Genomic DNA, 22,869 nt, shown 5'->3' on the forward strand with positions numbered 1-22,869 from the left:
AAATAAAGCTAGTGGAGGTGATGGAATTCCTGTTGAGCTATTTCAAATCCTGAAATATGATGCTGTGAAAGTGCTGCACTCAATATGCCAGCAAATTTGGAAAACTCAGCAGTGGCCACAGGACTGGAAAAGGTCAGTTTTCATTCCAATCCCTAAGAAAGACAATGCCAAAGAATGATCAGACTACCACACAATTGCACTCATCTTACACGCTAGTAAAGTAATACTCAAAATTCTCCAAGTCAGGCTTCAACAATATGTGAACTGTGAACTTCCAGATGTTCAAGCTGGTTTTAGAAGCCAGAGGAACCAGAGATCAAATTGCCAACATCTGCTGGATCATCAATAAAGCAAGAGAGTTCCAGGGAAACATCTATTCTGCTTTATCGATCATGCCAAAGACTTTGTGTGAATCACAATAAACTGTGGGAAATTCTTTAAGAGATGGGAATACCATTCCACCTGACCTGCCTCTTGAGAAATCAGTATACAGGTCAGGAAGCAACAGTTAGAACTGGACATGGAACAACAGACTGTTTCCAAATAGGAAAAGGAATACGTCAAGGCTGTATATTGTCACCATGCTTATTTAACTTACATGCAGAGTACATCATGAGAAATGCTGGGCTGGATGAAGCACAAGCTGGAATCAAGATTGCCAGGAGAAATATCAATAACCTCAGATATGCAGATGACAGAAAGCGAAGAAGAACTAAAAAGCCTAAAAAAGAACTAAAAAACTAAAGTGAAAGAGGAGAGTGAAAAAGTTGGCTTAAAGCTCAACATTCAGAAAATTAAGGTCATGGCATCCGGTTCCATCACTTCATGGCAAATAGATGGAGAAACAGTGGAAACAGTGGCAGACTTTATTTTGGGGAGCTTCAAAATCACTGCAGATGGTGACTGCAGGCATGAAATAAAAAGATGCTTACTCCTTGGAAGAAAAGTTATGATCAACCTAGACAGCATATTAAAAATCAGAGACCTTACTTTGTCAACAAAGGTCCGTCTAGTCCAGGCTATGGTTTTTCCAGTGGTCATGTATGGATGTGAGAGTTGGACTATAAAGAAAGCTGAGCGCCGAAGAATTGATGCTTTTGAACTGTGGTGTTGGAGAAGACTCTTGAGAGTCCCCTGGACTTCAAGGATATCCAACCAGTCCATCCTAAAGGAAATTAATCCTGAATGTTCACTGGAAGGACTGATGTTGAAGCTGAAACTCCAGTACTTTGGCCACCTGATGCGAAGAGCTGACTCATTGGAAAAGACCCTGATGCTGGGAAAGATTGAAGGCAGCAGAACAGGACAACAGAGGATGAGATGGTTGGAAGGCATCACTGACTCAATGGACAAGAGTTTGGGTAAACTCTGGGAGCTGGTGATGAACAGGGAGGCCTGGTGTGCTGCAGTCCATGGGGTCGCAAAGAGTCAGACAGGACTGAGCGACAACTGAACTGAACTGAGTTGAGATGTCTTGGTCCTCAGGCCCCCAGGGCGGAGCTGCAATTCAGATTCTAGAAGGCGTCTTTCAGCACCAGGGTTAGGAGCTTCCCTGATGGCCCAGTGGTTAAGAACCCACGTTGCAGTGCCACGTGGAATCCACAGGTTCGATTCCTGTTCAGGGGACTAGCATCCCACACGCAGTGGAGCAACTAAGCCCGTGTGTTGGAGCCCCGTGCGCTACAAATAGAGAGTCGGTGTGCAGCAAAGAAGATCTGATGTGGCACAACTAAGACCCAACACAGCCAGGTAAATAATAAAAAATAAAAATAGATAAACTGGCCCCACCATCACTGTCTTTAAAAAAAAAACAAAGCAGCCACACCAGGAAGCCACTAGATGGCGCCTTCACTCCACGGGAGCCAGTGGCCAGCTCTGCCTTTAGGTTTCAAGAGGCTCCCTCCTCTGCTTGCTTTTCCTCCTTCCTCCCTTTTCCCAGCCTCGCTGCTGATGGCTTTGAACCTTCTCCTTATTAGAAAACTATTAATGTCACCTCCTTCAGAGGATCCCTGTGAGTGAAGGAGACAAGTTAGCGTTAAACGCATGCCCTGCTCTCACGGGCTTGTCTAGTTAGGGGATGAGACAGGAATAGGGAAACGTTTAAACAATGCAAGAAAAAACACACCGGGGTGGGTGACTCAAGAGATTTTGCCATCAGCCCCTCCAGCCCTGAAGGGGCGGGGCCGGGGAGGGTGATCCCAGTGGCAGAGGACGAACAAATGTGACGGTCCAGGAGGAAGAATGAACAGGACCGAAGTGAAAATGAACATGCACGAAGCCCCTAACACGTGAGCACAGACAGGGACTAGAAAACGCACAGGACGCCGTCCTCGGCTCAGGGTGGTGCTGTGGAGATGCTAAGGGCATGTGGGTGCTCGGGGCCAGCCTCAGAAATGAGGTCTGGGGTGAAGGTGGGAGTTTGGGGCCCACTCTCCTTGAGATCTGCCCTGGCACACCTGGCTCCCCAGTCTAGGGTCCCTGCTCCCCCGTAGCCCTGGGTTGTCTGTCCCTGGAGGCCTGGGACCTACCTGGCTCCTCTCTGGGCCTCCACACTCACTTGGGGCTAATGTGGGAGCATCACGTTAATTAGTTATTCATTTAATTTAACTTCACATTTGGTCTCAATTAAGCTTAAAGTGTTCTTCCTTATAGATGTTACAATAGCACTTGTAATTAAAAAGCAGTAACTCTTCGCATTCCTTCTTCGGAGATCCATGGGGAGGTTGGGCTAATGAGGGGGAGTGGGGATAAGCCAAGAAAAGGAAAGCTGCTCTCGGCGGATCTCCACGCTTTGAGGGGGGCCACCAAGAGTGAGAGGTTGGGGAAGGAACGGACACGCTGTGGGGTTGGTGGGCACCCTGAAAACTGGAGAGTGGACCTGGGGCTAAGGGGCAGGCCTCGGCTACGCAGGCATGGGGTAAGGGGAGGATGGGGGAGGGACGGTAGAAAGAGGTGGTCCTTAGGGTGGAGGATGAGGCCATACATTGCGGGGCAGGGCACAGAATAATACCCCCTCCTCCAGAGAGATCTGCATCCTGAATGCCAGGATCAGTGAATGTTATCTTTCACAGTAGATGAGACTCTGCAGATGCGGTTAAGGTGAGGTTGGGAGACCGTTCTGGATTTGGGGGTGGGCCCATTGTAATCACAGCTGCTCCTGATCGGAGAGGGAGGCAGGAGTGTCAGGCATCAGATTAGATGGCGCTGGCCTTTTTAAACATTTAATTAGTTACTTGATTTATTATTGGCGGCGTCAGGCCTTAGTTTGGGGCACGCGGGATCTTTTCCTTGTGGCACACGGGCTTCTCGCTCTAGCTGTGGTATGCAGGCTCAGTTGTCCCGACCTGGGATCTTAGTTTTCTGACCAGGGATCGCGAACCCATGTCTTCTGTGTTGGAAGGCAGATTCCTAACCACTGGACCACCAGGGAAGTCCCTGATGCTGGCTTTTTTAAAAATATTTTTAAAGTTTTTAATTTTTGGCCTCCACCTTGCTACTTGCATGCGAGATCTTAGTTCCCTGACCGGGATTTGAACCTGCATCCTCAGCAGTTGGAAAGTGCCCAATTCTGACCACTGGATCACCAGGGAATTCCCAGAAGATTATGGCTTTGAAGATGGAGGCAAGGCCAAGGAATACAGGCAGCCTCCAGAGGCTGGAAAAGGCACGGAAACAAGATTCTTCTCTGGAGCCTCCAAAACCTTGATTTTAGCCTTGTGAACACATTTCAGATTTCTGACCACAAAAGGACTATAAGTTAATAAATTGGTATTGTTCTAAATTACTAGTGAAAAAAGTGAAAGTGTTAGTTGCTCAGTCGTGTCCGACTCTTATGCCATTCCATGGTCTGTAGCCCACCAGGCTCCTCTGTCCATGAGATTCTCCAGGCAAGAATACTGGAGTGGGTTGCCATTTCCTTCTCTAGGGGTTCTTCCCAACTGAGAGATCGCACCTGGGTTTCCTGCATTGCAGGAAGTTTCTTTACCGTCTGAGCCACCAAGGAAGCCCTCTTAACTACCAAGTTTGTAGTAATTTGTTACAGCAGCAACAGGAAAGTATTACACATCCCCAGGGTATAAAGGGGCCGATATCAATCTGAAGATAGCAAAACCAAAGAAATCCTCAAATATTAAAAAAAAAAAAAAAAAAAGTGGAGAGGATGGCCATGGAGTATTTAAGTACCAAATAAATGCCACCAAATACCAAATAAATGTGTAACTACCCTGAGTTCCCTGAGGGCAGAACCTGAGCTAAATACACAGCTTTTACATCAGTGGTCATCAACCTTTTTGGCTCCAGGGACCGGTTTTGTGGAAGACAATTTTTCCACAGGCCAAGGGGCAGGGTGGATGGTTTCAGGATGATTCAAGTGCATTACTTTTACTGTGCACTTTATTTCTTGGATTTCTACACGAGCTCCACCTCAGATCATCAGGCATTAGATCACAGAGGTCGGGGACCCCTGTTTTACAGTATCCAGTGTGTGTGAGGAGAACCGGAAGATGAACTTTCTCATTCTGTCTGTGGCTCTGGGCCCTGGTTTTGATCCCTGCTGTCGTTTCTTTGGTCCCAGGAAACTGAGGCAGGAAGGTGTGTGTTGAGCGGGGGCAGTGGGGGTGAGGGAGGGGCTTGGAAATATTTTCCTTGAGTAAACAGCAACTGATGTGACTTCCTAGAGACAGAGGTCAAGAAATACACTTTCTTGCCTCACGGCTTTGGTTCTTTCATTGGCGCCTCTGAAATCCAACCCAAGTATCCATCTTTCCGGGCAGGCAGTGCTGAAGAGAGAGGTGGTCGTGTGTGTCCTTGACAGTCAATCCACCAGTCGCTCCATCAGTGAAGGGCTCTACTTGAGGGGGAAGCTGAAGTCTTACAGCACAGGGCCCCCCAAGCCAGAGCTGATCAGTGAAGCTGTCCGTGAGTCCATGTGGCTTCAGATTGCTTTGCCCTGGATTCCTGAGATTCCAGATTTTGCAGTAGACTCAACTGCATTTCCTCACTACTTCCTGCCTTCCCCCCTTTCCTTTGTTTTCATCTTACAGGGGAACACGGTAAAAGACAGTGAAGAGCTGAGACTGCCTGACTTTAGTCCTGGTTCCTGTTTAACCCCTAGCTGAGTGACCTCAAGCAAACCACCTTGCCTCTCTCTGCCTGTTCCCTGTCAGTGAAATGGGGGTATTAAGAGTACTTAAGAGTTGCTATATAAAAAAAAAAAGAAAAAAGAAAAAAAAAAGTTGCAGGTAAAGAAGAGAATATTCCCAAGTATCTGGGCTGGCAATAGAGATGAAAGGTTAAACTCTGTGGGTGATAAAACCTCTTCCAATCCTGAATTTTTATGCTCCTGTGAGGATAATCAGCACTTCTTCAGATTCATACCCACGCGGTTCCCATTCTCATGTCTGGAAAGTTGCTCCTATGTGGTAAGAACCAAATACTTAAAGCTTCATGCCAAGAAGTCCTGATAAAATGTTTTTTATTTGTACTATAAATGTTAACTGGTTGAGCTTCCCTGGCAGTTCAGACAGTAAAGAATGCCTGCAACGCAGGAGACCCAGGTTTGATCCCTGGGTCAGGAAGATCCCCTGGAGAAGGAAATGGACACCCACTCCAGTATTCTTGCCTGAAGAATCCCAGGGACAGAGGAGCCTGGTGGGCTGTAATCCATGGGTCTCACAGAGTCAGACACGACTGGGTTACTAACACCTGTTAATTAGGAATTCTTTAATGAAACTTTTACCTGTTTTGGATATGGGTCAGAGGAATGGTGGGTATAAGTAGTTAGGAAATAATATTAGCCAATGGAAAAATAAGGAGTTGTCTGAAAGCCAAAACTGATAATTAAACTGAGAAATGAGATATCAGGATCCCAGTGTCAAGCGGGAGCCTCGTTACTAACTACCTGTGGAACTTTTTACAATCCCCTTATCTCTCTGCTTGTCTCTCATCTGTGAAATAACTGCAGCAGGTTTCTTTTGTATTTTTATTTATTTTTGGCTGTGCCGCGTCTTTGTTGCTGAGTGGGGGCTACTCTTTGTTGGGGTGCCAGGGCTTCTCGTTGCAATGGCTTCAGTAGCGGCACATGGGCCAAGTGAGTGGTACCTGGGCTCGGCTGCTCCGCAGCATGTGGGATGGTCCTGGATCAGGGACTGAACCTGTGTCCCCTGCACTGGCAGTTGAATTCTTTAACCACTGGACCCCCAGGGAAGTCCCCACAGCATGTTTCTTGACCCATCGGTGCAAACCAAAGCAAAACAAAATTGTTCAACTTCAGCAGCGACAGGATAGTGTTGATAGAAAAGTCTGTCTTAGAGAACAGAACAAGAAAAGGCTTGCTTTATGTGAGGATAAAAACATTTCGACATGACTTGGATGCCTTCATCCCAGGATGGAGTCAGGAAGGCAGCCGGGATGCCTCAGCGCCTCCTTCTCGGGTGGATTTATTCCACAAGGACCATGCTTCGCACCCTGTGGGCGCAGTGAGCTCTGAGTGAACACTGATACCTGCTGTGTGCAACATGGGTGAGTGGTAGTGCATTTCCTAGCAACTCAACAGCGTACAATAACTCTGATGAATTTTTAGATTAAATATCTGATACTGCGCATCAGTAAAGAATATTAGCTTTACTTCTATGAGACACAGAAATAACTTCTCAAAAAAGTACCTAGCGTGTTCTGCAGCTTGAGACAGCGCCACCTAGTGGATCAGACACCGGGTGGGGGGTAATGTGCTGACGCGATCTTTGTCAGGATCCAAGAGGACATGCTGTGGTCCGTGGGGTCACAAAGAATCCGACACGACGGAGCGACTGAACTGAACTGAAATAACCTGTTTTCTTACACAAAGCCCTGACTTGCTCTCCTCCCACCTCTCAATCAGTGGGATCACCAGGTTTTTTTCCCACAGGACTCCCTCTGGGTAGCACAACCTGTGCTGAGGCCATTGATCAAAGAACAAGGAATGGGGACACTGAGATGACTTCTGTTTGCATTGAAGGGCCGCCCTCTAAGCTCTGTCTCCAGGAAGGCTCTGAGCACAAGGGGGCCATATTAACCATTGATTATTGCGGGTCCCCCCCACCTCCCCCGCCCATAGAACTTAGCGAAATTCTTTTTGTGATTTTGTGCCCTCTCAGCCTTCTATTTCTTATCCCAATCCTGTGGGTTTTCTTTCTTTTTTTTTCTTTAAGGGTTGGACATGACTGCTTTGAGCATAAAGATATAAAGTGATCCATCATTCACTTCACCACTGCCGGTAGTTATGGGATCTACAGAAGGTAGGCTGAGTTAAAATACCCTTTGTACAAAAGTATATTTTTGCCCTTAACACACAAGTTTGTCATTTACATTTGTGGAGGGGTGGGGGGTGGGGAAAGACTTGTGCACTACTGGCATATAGCATGTACTTTATCAAAGTTCTTTTTCCAACTTGTTTTCTGGTTCTTAATTATCAGCCAGAAGGTCCTTCAAATAGTTCTCAGGTGCCAGGTTGAGACTCCCAAAGTGGAAACAGCCTAGAGTTGCCCACCCCCACCCCCCATTTAATGACAGATTTCACTTGGTCTGGGAACTTAGGTATAAAGTTATATCTAAGCCTGGGGATAGACATTCCTCATCAGCTTTGGAGAAAGAGCTACAAAGATGAAAGAGATGACAATAACCCAACATGGACACTTACAGTAACTAAATAAAGGAACAAAGACCTCCAAATACTGGAAGAAGAAGAATCTAGAGAGAGCCGCCGGACACACAACTGATGTTTCTAAACTCTGCCCCACGAACCTGAACTATAGAAATGCTAGATTCAGGAAGCTGTGCCCAGGAGATCGAGGTGAAATCAGTCCTCTGGCTGCTGTTGACTCCTTTCTCGAGGCAGCAGGAAGTGATACCAAGGCCTTTGTGGAGCCCCGTGGTGTGACATGCAGAGTGCTGCATAGCTGGCATCTGATAACATGTCTCCAAGTCACCACATTAAAATAATCTTTTGAACTTTGAGGGCCTTTCTTTCCCAAATGATCTTGACCTTGAAATTAAGTATTTCACATATTATCAAAAAGGACCAAGTTCTTCCATCTGTTGGACAGCAGAAGCTAAAGTACCCTTTTTCTCAAAATTCACTTGCTGATGTCTTGATCGAAAACCTACGCAGATCACTGTTGCTATTTCCTTTTCAAAAGAGGTGGAACACCTGAAGTACGGGTGCTGAGAAGATGGCGATATCCCCCTTAAGCTGGTGAGAATCTCTCCTCGGGGGCAATTCTGCAATCCTGTTTCTGGAAGCCAGGACTCAACGGATTTGTCTTTGTGATGAAGAGATGATCCTCTGATCTTAAAGCAGAAAGGCTGTCAACACAAAGCTCTGAACAATTTCTGCTCACCAATGACATCAAAGCAAGGAGGAGAACAAGGTCTTGGTTTTCCCGAAGGTGGCTCAGTAAGACCGCAGTGGTTTGGCATAGACTGGCTCCAGGATGTGATGGATTAGAACCAAGAAAAGGCTTCCAAGGAAGACGGCAGTGAGGAAAGCCAGCAGGACATAGCGGCCAATGAAAAAGGCATCTACAATCTGGAGAAAGAAACATTAAAAGTGAAATTACTGTCACATCTGCACCTTGACTGTGCTCAACTGGAATCTCTGATGAGTAGGCCCAGGGTGTGTCCATATTCATAACTTCCAGTAACATCCTGCAAATGGATAAGAAAGAACCTTTTTCTCAACATGCTGAGCCAGAAATACAAGATAAAGAGAAGCTTAATGAAGAGGCTTAATAAAGTACAGGGAACAAACATAGGCTTGGTATAGGAGATGCATAAACACTCTGAAGGCAGGTTCTTTCCTGTTCTGAAATGAGTTATCTGAAAGAATGAATGAGAACCTTGCTTGCTTGGTCTCAGAAAGGCTTATTTTGTGGCTGTCAACTTTTCATTATGGAGAACTTTAAACACGTATAAAAATACAATAGTATAATAATCCCCCACATACTCAAGATTCAAACCCCCATGCCATCAACCCATGGCCAACTCAGGAGGGGTCATTTTCAAAATGAAAAGGGCACTCTAAAACTTTCACCAGAGGAGTTCTGAACCCTCACATTCATAACCCAGCCTTCCAAGGGCTGGGGAAATGGCCATTTACCTGCGGTCCTGAAACACTAAGAGGAAAGGAAACTTGTCCCAGTTTGTACCATTGGCTGCCTGGCAGCCAGTCATACTTGAGGCCCCAGAGCTGCCAGTCTTGGCTGACAGAAGCCTGTCATTCGTATTGGCTCTACCCACTTGTCTACCATTCACTGCTGGAACTCTGCTTTCCACAGATCCAAAGGGTGCTGCCTAAGTTTGGGCAGGAAAAAGCAGTTTAATCTACAGACTTACTAGAACAGGAACACAAACCAAGTGACCAGGGACATCACGACTTCCCAAAGCTTTCAGAACCTAGTACCTGAAGAGATCCCCAGACACCTGCAGGGTAGTGGTTGATAGGATAATGGCTCTACAAGGTCCACATCCTGATCTCCAGAAACTCTGAATGTGTTAAATTGCATGACAAAGGAGAATTAGGGTTGTAGATGGAATTACCGTTGTTAATCCATTGACCTTAAATAGGGAGACTGTCCTTTCTCTATGTCCATACCTCTGTGTCTCTATTCCTGCCCTCCAAATAGATTCATCTGTACCATTTTTCTAGATTTCACATATATGTGTTAATAGATGATATTTGTTCTTCTCTTCCTGATTCAGTTCACTCTGTATGACAGACTCCGGGTCCATCCTTGTCTCTACAAACGCCTCAACTTTGTTCCTTTTTAGGGGTAATGATATTCCATTGTATTTATGTTCTTGCGGGAAGTGGAGAGTAGGACAAATTGGGAGGTTGGGATTGACATATATACACCACCATGTGTAAAACAGACAGCTAGTGGGAAGCTGCTCTATCACACAGGGAGTTCAGCTTGGTGCTCTGTGATGACCCAGAGGGGTGGGATGGGGGTGGGCTGGGAGGAAGGTCCAAGAGGGAGGGGATATATGTGTACTTATGGCTGATTCACTTCATTCCACAGCGGAATCTAACACATCATGAAGTAATTATACTCCAATAAAGAAATAAGGAGGCTGGCCTGAACTGTTTAATACGGGTGGCCCAATGTAATCACAGGGCTCCTCAGAAGAGGTTGAGGGAGGCAGGAGAGAGGGTCAGAGACACAGAGATGTGAGGATGGAGGCAGATACAGAGAGATGCTATTTTGCCATCTCTGAAGATGGAGCAAGGGGTTCACAAGCCGAAGGGTGGCCCCTGGAAGCAGAAAAGGCAAGGAAACATTTCTCCCCAGAACCTCCAGAAAGGAACACAGCCCTGCCAGCCCCTTGATTTTAGCCCAACAAGGCTGATTTTGGGATTCTAGCCTGTGGAACTCTAAGATAATAAACGTGTGTTGTGAGCCACTGATTTCACAGTAATTTGTTATAGCAGCAGTGGGTAACTAAAACAGCAGAGATGCACCAAGCACCTGTCAAGTCCGAGCTCTGCTGTGATCACTGAGATCCAGGGACACCAACACCAGGGGGGAGGGCTGCTCCGGAGATTACCCCAACAGCCAACTTACAACAAAGGTCGGGTGGATGAAACGGCTCTGACATGACTTTGACCTTGGCTCCAGGACTGAACAAGTCTCTCGTGGGCTACATGTTTGCTTGTTCGACACGGTTCACTTTTTAATTAGCCAATTAGCAGGCCTTGGGTGCGGAAGGCCCAGGCCATGTATTATTGATACAATATTGAGCCGGACCGCTTACAGGGGCTGGGACTCCAAACCTGAAAATGAGAACTCCAATCTCTGCTGGCCGCACTGATGAACAGATTTTGCTCAAAAGGCTGACCTGCTCTCCTGGTCTGAAACCGGGTCTGAAACTCACATGACGGAGGGAAGACGGATTGATTTCACGACAGTTTGCTCTGTGCCTTTCTTCCAATGTTCACATCCCCAGTGATTCAGAAATACCCAGACTTCATCGCTTTCCCCATTTAAGACAGGAGAACCTGTCACCGTCCTGACATGGTCAGAGTGGTTGTCAGATGCTGACCAAAAAACCCAGCATGTATGAAAACGGTGCCTTAGTTTTGTGTGGCTAAGTATTATTTCCCTTGGAATTTTCAGAATGAATTTCCTCCCTTTTGCCATGGTCAGTCCTACATGGTACTAGAAAGGGGTGCCAAGTCTAGTTCAGAAGTTATAATATCATTTTGTGTACTGCTGTCCGGCGTCAAAACAGTTGCCTTTAAACTCTCGGCGATGGCCCCTGATATTCTGCTGAGTCCTCAGTATGAAGACTTCAGCTTGAATCCTTGCTCAGCCTCTTTCTGTGTATGTATTACCTTCGGTAAGTTACCCTAACCCCTCCCAGCCTTAGCATCCTGACCTGTGAAACGGGACACTGACAGTGCCTATGTCATGCTACTTAGGGTTGTCCTGAGGTTTGAATGAGAGCATGTAAAGAACATGCTTAGCACAGGACCGTGCACATAGTGATGCCTTAAACCGTGTTAGCTATTATCACCATTACTGCTTTTTTGTTTAGTTTTTTTTTTTTTTTTTGGTGATGTGGAGCATTTTTAAAGTCTTTATTGAATTTGTTACAACATTGTTTTGATTTTTTTGGCCATGAGGCATGTCAGATCTTAGTTACCTGACCAGGGGGATTGGACCCATATTTCTTGCATTGGAAGGTGAAGTCTTAACCACTGGACCTCCAAGGAAGTGCCACCATTACATCTTAAAAAATTAAAATAGCAGACAGAAGTTGCTTGAAGGGGTAATGGGCCACAGGATGTCAAGATTGTAGACATTATCAAGACTGTAGAGACCTGAGACCAGCCACGCATGGTAAAGGCAGAGCTGCGGTCAGGAAGGAACCAGGATGGGTGGGGTCTATGAGAGAGATGATAAAACTTCATTTAGACAGGTAGGTGCTGGGAGAGCCGGTTCTGGAAACAAGGATGGAAGGAACTCCCCGAAAGCTGTTAGTGTGAAGTGCATCTATGGCTACACTGCCCACCCTCCACAGCAGAGTTCCTTCCTCCCCTCTGCTCCTCTCTATGGAGACTACTCCCTCTGCACCGCCAGTGGGAAAATCCAAACACACAATGAAAAAGCATGTCGATTAGCACCTGAGGGCACTGCTTAAGTGTCACCTGGGATCCGAGTCTCCGAGCCAAGGTGGCCAGGAGTGGGAGCCTGCCTGCTCGTCTCTGGCCCTGCGGTGTGAGGCGGCTTCCTGACACACCACTCGCTCAGGAGCCAAATCCAGGCAAACAGCTGCCTGGAGGTGTTGCCAGCGGGCACTGGAAGAAGCGGGAGGATGTTTAAAACCCACCCTGAGCCGCCCCCACACCCCATCCTGGTTTCAACTTGACAATTTTTTGAACACACTTCAGCCCTCCTGGCACTGGGGACCACGCGGGGCAGGGCAGAGGTCTAGACCAGGAGAAAGAGGAATGACAACTCAGAAGGCAAAACAAAACCCAGGTTTTTACCTTCATCTCTGCCTCGGGGGCTGGGACTTCACTGGCTCGAGGGAAGAGCAACAGAACGGCTGTGATGATCAGAGCACCGAGGAAAGCGAAAATGACAGAGAACCTGTGGCCCAAAGACAGGGGGTTAAAAGCATGGGTTAGTGTTCTCTCCAATCTGCTAGGCTGGGTCTGGCTTTTCCCTGGGGCCCACATTCTGTCTCAGTCCATTAACAGGGCCCAGTGTGCTGCCCCAGCGCCACGGGAATTCAGAAACATTTTCCCCTTCCTCCCAAAGCCTTTCTTCCCAGACAGGTACTAGCGGGATGTGTTCCTGTTATTCCTGGGAATTCCAAGTTCCTAAGAATGGGAATTGGTGGGGTTTTTAAAAATTATTTTTAATTGGAGGATAATTGGTTTATAATGCTGTGTTGGTTTCTAACATACAACAAGGTGAATCAACTCTATGTACACATATATCCCCTCCCTCTTGAGCCTCCCACCCACCCCCATCTCACCCCTCTAGGTCATTACAGAGCACGGAGCTGGGCTCCCTGTGTTATATAGCAGGTTCCCACTGGTCAGTTCTACACATAGTAGTGTTTATATGTCAATCGTACTCTGTCAGGAACAGGTAGTTTTTATTTTGACCTCTGTGTGGTCAGAGGAAAACCCAAAGTGGCCCCTCCCTGATCCCCCACTGCTGTGTTTGAAACCAGAAAACTTTAGTGAATGATGTAACTCGTTTTGTACCTACACAATCTGGCCAGGGAGTATGAGTCTACAGTGTCCTTAGGGTCAGTTTATGCCCTGATTCTTTAAGTCAACACCAGCCCAAGTCGTCCACAACCCTTCAGCTTCCCGGGGCCCTGGTCTGGAGCCTCAGGGGCTGGATCCAGCACTTGCCATGAATCTCAACAATTAAGAAACATGCACACGTGTGACCCCAAGAAACTCAAGCGGCAGCGAAAGCAGATTCTCTTTTCATCTCCTATGTCCTCATCTCCTGTATGCTGAGAGCTGACATGTACCCCCTCCCTTCTCCTCCCACCTCTGCTTCCGAGCATAAATAATACAGTCAGTGCTTATGATAAAGAGGTTAAAATGCAACTCCTTCCAACTGCCGGTAATGACAATGAGCTTCTGAATTCTAAATGTTTCAGAGTGTCAGCGATTTCGCATCTCATTGCTTTTACCTCGGACTCCCGGCTGGAGGGGAGGTCTTACCTAGCTACCCCTGAGGCTCTGGACAGCAGGACGCACAGCAGCAGCACGGACACCCAGAGCAGGGCGAGGAGGAACACGCCGGCCCCCACGCCGAGCACCGTGCCGGCCATGCGGGGCTGCGGCGGGGCACGTGCACCGTGCAATGAGCTGGTCCTGGTGTGACGGTGCTGCTGGGCTTCCGGGTGCTCCTGGGTTCCCTAGGGGGTCAGACACAGAAAGTCTGAATTCATTCTGGGAAACTTCTGATGACTGGTGTGGGAGGAGGATTCATCAATACAGGTCTTAATAGGTCTCTCTCAGAAACTGACAGATCAAGCAGCTAAGAATAAACCTTTGACACAGGATATACAAATGGCCAATGTACATGTGAAAAGTGCTCAAGTTCATTAGTCATTCAGTTCAGTTCAGTTGCTCAGTTGTATCTGACTCTGTGACTCCATGAACTGCAGCACGCCAGGCCTCCCTGTCCATCACCAACTCCCGGAGCCTACCCAAACTCATGTCCATTGAGTCAGTGATGCCATCCAACCATCTCATCCTTTGTCGCTCCCTTCTCCTCCTGCCCTCAATCTTTCCCAGTATCAAGGTCTTTTAAAATGAGTAAGCTCTTGGCATCAAGCTTCAACATCAATCCTTCCAATGAACATCCAGGACTGATCTCCTTTAGGATGGACTGGTTGGATCTCCTTGCAGTCCAAGGGACTCTCAAGAGTCTTCTCCAACACCACAGTTCAAAAGCATCAATTCTTCAGCATTCAGCTTTCTTTATAGTCCAACTCTCACATCCATACATGACTACTGGAAAAACCATAGCCTTGACTAGACAGGCCTCTGTTGGCAAAGTAAGGTCTCTGCTTTATAATATGCTGTCTAGGTTGGTCATAACTTTCCTTCCAAGAAGTAAGCATCTTTTAATTTCATGGCTGCAATCACCATCTGCAGTCATCTTTGAGACCAAGAAAATAAAGTCAGCCACCATTTCCACTGTTTCCCCATCTATTTGCCATGAAATGATGGGACTGGATGCCATGATCTTAGTTTTCTGAATGTTGAGCTTTAAGCCAACTTTTTCACTCTCTTCTTTCACTTTCATCAAGAAGCTCTTCAGATCTTCTTCACTTTCTGCCATAAGGGTGGTGTCATCTGCATCAGTTCAGTTCAGTTCAGTGGCTCAGTTGTGTCCAACTCTTTGCGACCCCATGAATCACATCACGCCAGGCCTCCCTGTCTATCACCAACTCCCGAAGTTTACTCAAACTCATGTCCATCAAGTCGGTGATGCCATCCAGCCATCTCATCCTCTGTCGTCCCTTTCTCCTCCCACCCCCAATCTCTCCCAGCATCAGGGTCTTTTCAAATGAGTCAACTCTTCGCATGAGGTGGCCAAAGTATTGGAGTTTCAGCTTTAGCATCAGTCTTTCTAATGAACACCCAGGACTGATCTCCTTTAGGATGGACTGGTTGGATCTCCTTGCAGTCCAAGGGACTCTCAAGAGCCCCTTTTCCAATACCACAGTTCAAAAGCATCAATTTTTCGGCACTCAGCTTTCTTCACAGTCCAACTCTCACATCTATACATGACCACTGGAAAAACCATAGCCTATCTGAGGTTATTGATATTTCTCCTGGCAATCTTGATTCTAGCTTGTGTTTCATCCAGCCCAGCATTTCTCATGATGTACTCTGCATATAAGTTAAATAAGCAGGGTGACAATATACAACCTTGACGTACTCCTTTTCCTATTTGGAACCAGTCTGTTGTTCCATGTTCAGTTCTAACTGTTGCTTCCTGACCTGCATACAGGTTTCTCAAGAGGCAGGTCAGGTGGTCTGGTATTCCCATCTCCTTCATTAGGAAATTGCAAATAAAATACAGTACCTCTAGACACCTACCAGAATGGCTAAAAGGAAAATGATGGACAACTCCAAGTGTTGACAAAAATGTGGAATAACTGGAAGCCGTGTACTCTGCTGGTGAGAGTGTAAGTTGTTATTAGCACTTTGGAGACTCTTTGGCTATATCTAATAAAGCTGAATATGTGAACCCTAGATCCAGCTGTTCTCTTCCTGGGTGTGTCCCCAACAGACATGTAATAAGTTCATTAAAAGATGTACAAAAGTTCAGGGCAGACCTATTAGAAATACTTACAAACTGAAATGGCCTAAATATACATCAATTGAATAGATAAGGTGAGCTTTCTCAGGTGGCACTAGTGTTAAAGAATCTTCCTGCTAATGCAGGAGATGCAGAAGACCCAGGTTCGATCCCTGGGTCGGGAAGATCCCTTGGAGAAGCAAATTGCAACCCACTCCAGTATTCTTGCCTGGAAAATTCCATGGACAGAGGAGCCTTGTGGGTTATAGTCCTTAGGATTGCAAAGAGTTGGTATCATAGATACAATTTATTCATTCATACAACGGAAGAGGAAAAAGAAGCAAGAATGAAGAGACTACAACTATACCCAGCAATGCGAGTAAGTTTTACAAATATTAAGTGTGAAAAGCTAGAGGTAAAAGAGTTCACACTGTGTAGTAACATGTATATAATGTTCAAAAACAGTTCAAACTAACTTGGGGGTTAGAAGTCAGGAGTGTGGTTGCCTTGTAGAAAGAAGTGACTAAAGAGGCTTCTGGGGTGCTTGTGAAATTTTGTTTCTTCAGCTGGGTATGGGTTACACAGCTTTGTTAATTCTGTTAAACTGTATCTAGCTGTACACTTCTGATTTGCATATTTTTCATTATGTGTCTTACACTTTTACTTTTCCAAAAAAGTTTACTTCAAAGAAAGTCTGAAGAGACATACGAGACAAATGTAATATATGGGCCTTGTTTGGTTCCTGACTCAAACAAACCTGCTATCCAAAACCTTTTATGAGATGACTGGAGAAATTTGAACAGTATCTGGGTATTTGATGATGTTAGGGAATCACTCTTTATTTTTTAAGTGAAAAATAATGTTTTTTTTTTAACGTGATGATATGGTTATTTTACTAAAAGATTACTTTTAACATACAAATACACAAACACACACAACACAAATAACAGAAAATGATGTCTAGGAATTTTATAACCATCTAGGACAGAGGAGAAAGGGGTCAATATAAAACAAGGCTAGTCATGAATTCACTGTTGAAGCTGGAGTGGTGAGTAAATGAATTTTCCTATACTATGTTCTATACTTTTGAATATATTTGAAACTTTTGCAATAAAAGGGTTGTGTGTATGAATAAGTGTATATGGGCAAGTAGGAATAAATCCAACAAAAGATGTGAAGATTTTTATGGCAAAAAGTATAAAACTTTATTCAAAGATATATATATTTTTTAAAGGCCTGAATAGAGAAATAACCCATGTTCCTGAATGGATGGGATGGTTTAATATTCAAAGAACTCAATTTTCCTTAAATTATCAGCTCAATGCAATTCTAACCAAAATCTCAAAATAGTTTTTTGTGGAACTTGAAAACCAATCCTAAATTCAGATGCAAGAGCAAAAGCCCAAGAATAGCAAAAACAATTTTGGGAACTAGGATGGAAAACTTGCCTTTCATGTTACCAACTGCTGCAAGACACATTATAGAACCACGGTAATTAAAACAGTGTGATAGTGGCATAAAGACACATGGGCCAGTGGAACAAAACAGAAAGCCCAGAAGCAGACCACGCATTTAGAAGAACTTTGCACAGAACAGAGTTGGCTTTATAGTCAATGGGTAGAGGATTTCATAGACAGTGTTGGAATAAGTGATTATCCAATCAGAAAATAATAAAACCAGATCTCTGCTTTATATCATGCGCCGAAGCCAATTTTAAAAGGAAAAAGTTACTCGTAATAAAACAGCATATGTTTAAATATACAAACGTTCAGGCTGACTACACTAGAATACATAATGAAGGGCTGCACTCAGATGCTCACACCTAAACTTAGAATCAGCATGAACGCAAAAGCTACAAATGCAGGCTGGTGCAGGTGTGTTTTACGGCAACTCAAATACCACGGGCTGGGCTGCCTTCAGTTGCGGGGTTTTCTACAGGGATGAACAACTCTGTTCAGGGTTCCAAACTACAAATAAGTATAATTTCCCCCTGATTTACATTAGAGTTGCATTCCTGGAAATTTTACTATGTTCAACTGTGCCAAAAGATACATTATGCTTATACAAAAAATGGAGTTAGATTCTGGGTTCATATGAGAAATGAGTATCCTGTGAGACACTTGGGATATTGTGCAGGATGAAGGACAATTCTTCATGGTGAGGGGCTGTCCAGTGTATCACGGGACTTCCAGCAGCCCCAGTCCTGCTCTGTAAACCCCAGGAGTGCCTCCAAAATCACACTAATAACCAAAGATGGTGCCCTCACAAACTCCAAAATGACCAAAGGGGCAATGCCACCCCCTTAAAGAACCAGGTGGAGGTTTAGTCGCTAAGTCAAATTTGACTCTTGCAACCCCATGGACTGTAGCCTGCTAGGCTCCTCTGTCCATGGGATTCTCTAGGCAAGAACTGGAGTCGGTTGCCATTTCCTTCTTCAGGGGATCCTCCCGACCCAGGGATCGAACCCGGGTCTCCTGCATTACAGGCAGAGTCTTTTCCAACTGAGCTATGAGGGAAATCCAAGCCTAGATAAATAAACTCTAGCATAAAGAGATGTGAAGAAGGGTGTTCATGATAGCAAAACATCTGAGGAAAGCTAAATGTCCATTAGTAAGGGGATGGGTATTATATACTCATGACAACTTAAAATGAATGAACTTGAGCTAGCTGTACTGACATGAATGTATCTACTGGGTTGGCCAAAAAGCATGTTCCATAATATCTTACGGAAAAACCCGAATTATCTTTTTGGTCAGCCCAATACAAAACAATTGAGTCTAAAAGCAAGTTGCAGAATGAGGCCCACAGTACTATACTATTTGTATCTTTAAAATTAAAAAAATTACCTAAATCATTATATATTTATGAGATACACATATACAGTAAACATAAAACCATGGGCATAAATGGTACAAAACAATTTCAGGAGATTGTATGTCTCTGGGGAGGGAGGAAGGAAGGAGAATGGAGCCAGGAAAGAGAACAAAGGGCTTTGAACTAAATCTGTGATGGTTTATTTCATGAAAATAAAAAATTTAAGCAGATGAGTGGAAAAAGTTAATGTTTATTAATCTAGCTGTTTGTGCATAGGTCTTTGTTATAATTTCCAGGGCAATATTCAGTATTTTTTAAATTTTTGAGATAAATATTAATTTTTAAAAAGGTAATTGGTAGCAGGGTACATATGAGCTGAGATCAGAGAACAGAGACTAGTGACCAGTTAGGAGACTACTGCAATTCTCCAGATAAGAGATGAGGCAGGTCTGGGCTTCATCTTAGCTGTGGAAATGGGAAGGGGCTTAGGAAGGTGGCATTAGAGGTAACTCAGGTGTCCTGCTTGGTTGACTGAACTGATGGTACTGCCTTTAGCAAGATAACTAGTTAAGTGTAGTTCCTGCTGTTTGGGATATTACGCAAGTTACCTGTAAGACTTGTACCAACTCTAACACCTAGATTACAGGGCAAATGGTAGTTGAAGCTGGTTTTGCCCTTCACTCCTCCAGAGAAACATGAAAGTTCAGGAGACATTGGGTTCTGTACATGGTACAGCTTTAAAGTATTAAGATGAATATCCCCAACCTCTTATAAGAATGAAGTTTGTCACTTTATAACCAAACCATACATTTTCTTAATAAGCATAGAAAGGAAGGGCTGGATAAAGTACAGAATGTTTTTGTGGGGAAGGAGTGAACAACTACTCATTTTATCTTGTTAACTGAGCGTGGGCACAATGCTTGTGATTATTTCTCTAACTGGAATAGCTAAATTACTGAGTACAGCTTGATAAAAAATAAAATAAAAAGAATTCTCCAGGCAAGAATACAGGAGTGGGTTGTCATTTCCTTCTCCAAGGGATTTTCCCAACCCACTGATCGAACTGATGTCTCCTGTGTCTCCTGCATTGGCAGGTGGATTCTTTACCACTGTGCCATCTGGGAAGCCTTTTATTTAATATACAAGGCTTTTTCAACCCTCTTTTGAGAATTGGGCTTCCCTGGTGGTTAGCCATCTTCCTCAGTTGGTAAAAAATCTGCCTGCAATGCAGAAGACCCAGGTTCAATCCCTGGGTTGAGAAGATTCCCTGGGAAAGGGAACGGCTACCCACTCCAGTATTCTTGCCTGGAGATTTCGAAGGACAGAGGAGCCTGAGAGCTACAGTCCATGAGGTCGCAAAGAGTCAGACATGACTTAGTGATGGAGCACGCAGGCACTGTGGAAGGCAGTATGGAGATTCCTCAAAAAATTAAGAATACAACTACCAAAAAACCCAGCTATCCCATTTCTGGGCATTTATCCAAAGAACATGAAAACACCAATTTGAGAAGATATATGTGACTCTGTGTTCACCAAAGCATTATTTACAATATCTAAAATATGGAAACAACTCCAGTGCCTTTCAACAGGTGAATGGATAAACAAGTTGGGTGTATCTATATATACAGATGAAGTGAAAGTGTTAGTCACTCAACTGTGTCCAACTCTTTGGGACCCTGTGGACTGTAGCCCTCCAGGTTCTTCTGTCCATGGAATTCTCCGGGCAAGAATATTGGAGTGGGTAGCCATTCCTTTCTCCAGGGGATCTTCCGAACCCAGGGATAAAACCCCAGTCTCCTGCATTACGGGCAGATTCTTTACCATTTGAGCCACCAATATATATACATATATAAAATGGAACACTATTGAACTATTGATTTTCAATAGATGAAATCTTGCCATGCCAACATGGATAGCTCTTAAGTTTATTATGCTAAATGAAGTAAGTGGAGAAAGACAAATACCACATAATTTCACTCTTACTAGGAATAAACAAACAAAAATGAACAAAGCAAACCAAAACAAGAGGGAGATCCAGAGAACAGAGCAGTGGTTATCAGAGGAGAATGCGAGGGAAGGTACAAAATGGCTAAAGGGGATCCACTGTAGGGTGACTGATAGAAACTAAATTTTTGGTGGTGAGCACACTGTAGGGCATATAGAGGTGGAAATACAATGTTGTACACATGAAACATACAATGTTACCTCAAAAAAAAGTAAGTCTTAAAGAAAAACGAAAAGAACGGGTTACAGGAGTGAACTATTTTCTGGAGGGTTCCTTTTCATTTTCCTTTATAGCTGTTCCAAGTCTTCAAAAATAATTAGGTGGGAGAGGGTGAACTTTCACACTTTTTTCTACTTTAAACACTTCAACATGGTTTGAATTTTAAAATATTAAGATAATGCCTCTATTCTTGTAATGATACCAAATGCAAGTCTGGGAAAAATCAATTGCCATACTACCAAAATGCCACCTATGTGGCACCATCTCTTCACGCGATGATAGAATAGGAAGATCAGTGGATCCAGATCACATCCTTCCACCCTTTTTCCTGGGTGCTGTGGCGATTTGAAAGTGGGCAACGACAGCCTGTCTGTCATCCACACCACACGGGGGCCCGCAGCAGGCAGCCCTACAGTGCTGGAGAGTGAACACTTTCCCTGCCCGGTGGCTGATTCAACCTGGCAACAGGAAAACAGTGCCTCCCAGTTCTCATCTTCAGACTATTCGCCCGGCCACTTCCCAGTAGTTGGGAGAGAAATTAAGGTTTTGATCACAAGATTTCCCCGAATTCAGTATCTACTGGCTGCCGGACCTCGGGTGCAGAACAGTGGTGACGGTAGTCTGAGAGGTCCCTGCGCCGCCATCGCCCCCAGCCTCATTCCAGTGCCCCGTCAGCCACAATCCCCTGCCATTCACTCTCCTCTCTTCAGCCGCCCCTATTTTCCTCACCTCCACCCCGCTCACCTGGCTTCTTATCTCCCAGGTCCCCTACTCACTCCTCTCAGCCCAGCCAGTTTCAGCCCACCGGGGCTCGGGTCTACTCAGGACGAATCACAAGTGGACTTTCATCTAGGAGATTCTGGATTGGCTAATCAGCGCCACTCTTTTAACTCCCGAGTTTCCCCTCATTTGCTTACGCCGCCGAGGCTCCAGGCAACACGGAGCGTGGTGGGTGGGCACGTCGCCCTCCGTTACGCACTCTGATTGGTCGGAGGCTGCGGGTCCTGGGACAGGCTTCAAATTCTATTGAATAGAGGCCGTCCTTGCCCCCCGCGCCCGCCCCATCCCGTTGTCAATCACACCATCTCTTAGGTAACCCACGGGACCATTGGTCAGTCCCGTCGGAGGGCTGGTCGTTGGACGGAAGAGAACTGCTTTTAATACCTTCCGCGCTGTTACCATGGAGACAGCACAGCCGGTGTGAGGCCCAGAGTCCAGGCAACCCCTTAGCGCCTGTTTCGGAGTCTAGTGGGTATCACAGTTCAAGTCCTACTGGCTGCGTGGACCAAAGGACTTGGGATCAAGTCAAATTAGGCCTCAGAGCGTGGGTCAGACCCAGTCATTAAGGGATCCCTGAGAACCATCTTGGAGAAAACCAAGTCCCTAAAGCAAATGATTCTGTGATAACGTCACGTTTTCATTTGTCCTCACCTCGCTTTATTGTATTTGGCATTATTCTAATGTTAGCCTTAGGACTTACAAGGATCATCCTACTACTCGTGGGGCAGACTGGGAAAGAGGAGTCAGGGTCAGATCAAATCTTCTGTATCTACACCTCCGGGCATTTGGGAATGGAGATGGTGGTCCATGCTTTTAGCAAACTGCTCTTACCTAACTGCAAACTAAAACTTTTCATGATTTTATCCTGAGGTTATAGTCTGTAGACTAAAAGATCCGTAAATCAGGCCAACCAAAGGAAATAAGACAAAGAATGCATGTTACACTGCTGAATCAGGAAGGGTGGACAGACAAAAAAACATACCAAATAGGACAGCTGCACTATTCGAACCTTTGACCTTACACAAAACTCTGAAGCATCTCGAAGCAAACTATTTAGTCCTGGAACACTCAGTCTCTGATTTAGGGGGTTCAGCTCCCCAATCACAACTTTATGAGTGAAATGGAAGAAGATAGTTGAATTCCATTGAAAGTACATCTCACATTTATTCTGCTCTCAAAGTTTCATTTGCAGTCGTGTGTACTGATTGATGATTTCTTTTGTGTTTA

At 45.2% G+C, this 22,869-nt stretch overlaps 1 protein-coding gene across 2 annotated transcripts; it reads right to left on the bottom strand.

The window, feature by feature from the left end:
* Window positions 1-4,393: 4,393 nt before the first annotated feature.
* On the bottom strand, window positions 4,394-21,753 carry TMEM218 (transmembrane protein 218). 2 transcript variants are annotated; one of them, XM_065937334.1, is made up of 4 exons: window positions 21,639-21,753; window positions 13,730-13,926; window positions 12,527-12,629; window positions 4,394-8,563 (listed from the first exon to the last, which is right to left on the bottom strand). In XM_065937334.1, the coding sequence occupies exons 2-4, from the start codon at window positions 13,837-13,839 to the stop codon at window positions 8,429-8,431; spliced, it is 348 nt and encodes a 115-aa protein (XP_065793406.1). In that variant the 5' UTR covers window positions 13,840-13,926; window positions 21,639-21,753; the 3' UTR covers window positions 4,394-8,428. The 2 variants fall into 2 exon arrangements, with proteins under 2 accessions (XP_065793406.1, XP_065793405.1); XM_065937333.1 differs by having other exon boundaries at window positions 21,607-21,688.
* Between the last annotated feature and the right edge of the window lie 1,116 nt (window positions 21,754-22,869).

This window comes from Muntiacus reevesi, chromosome 5 (genome assembly GCF_963930625.1).
Source record: "Muntiacus reevesi chromosome 5, mMunRee1.1, whole genome shotgun sequence".
Lineage (NCBI taxonomy): Eukaryota > Metazoa > Chordata > Mammalia > Artiodactyla > Cervidae > Muntiacus > Muntiacus reevesi.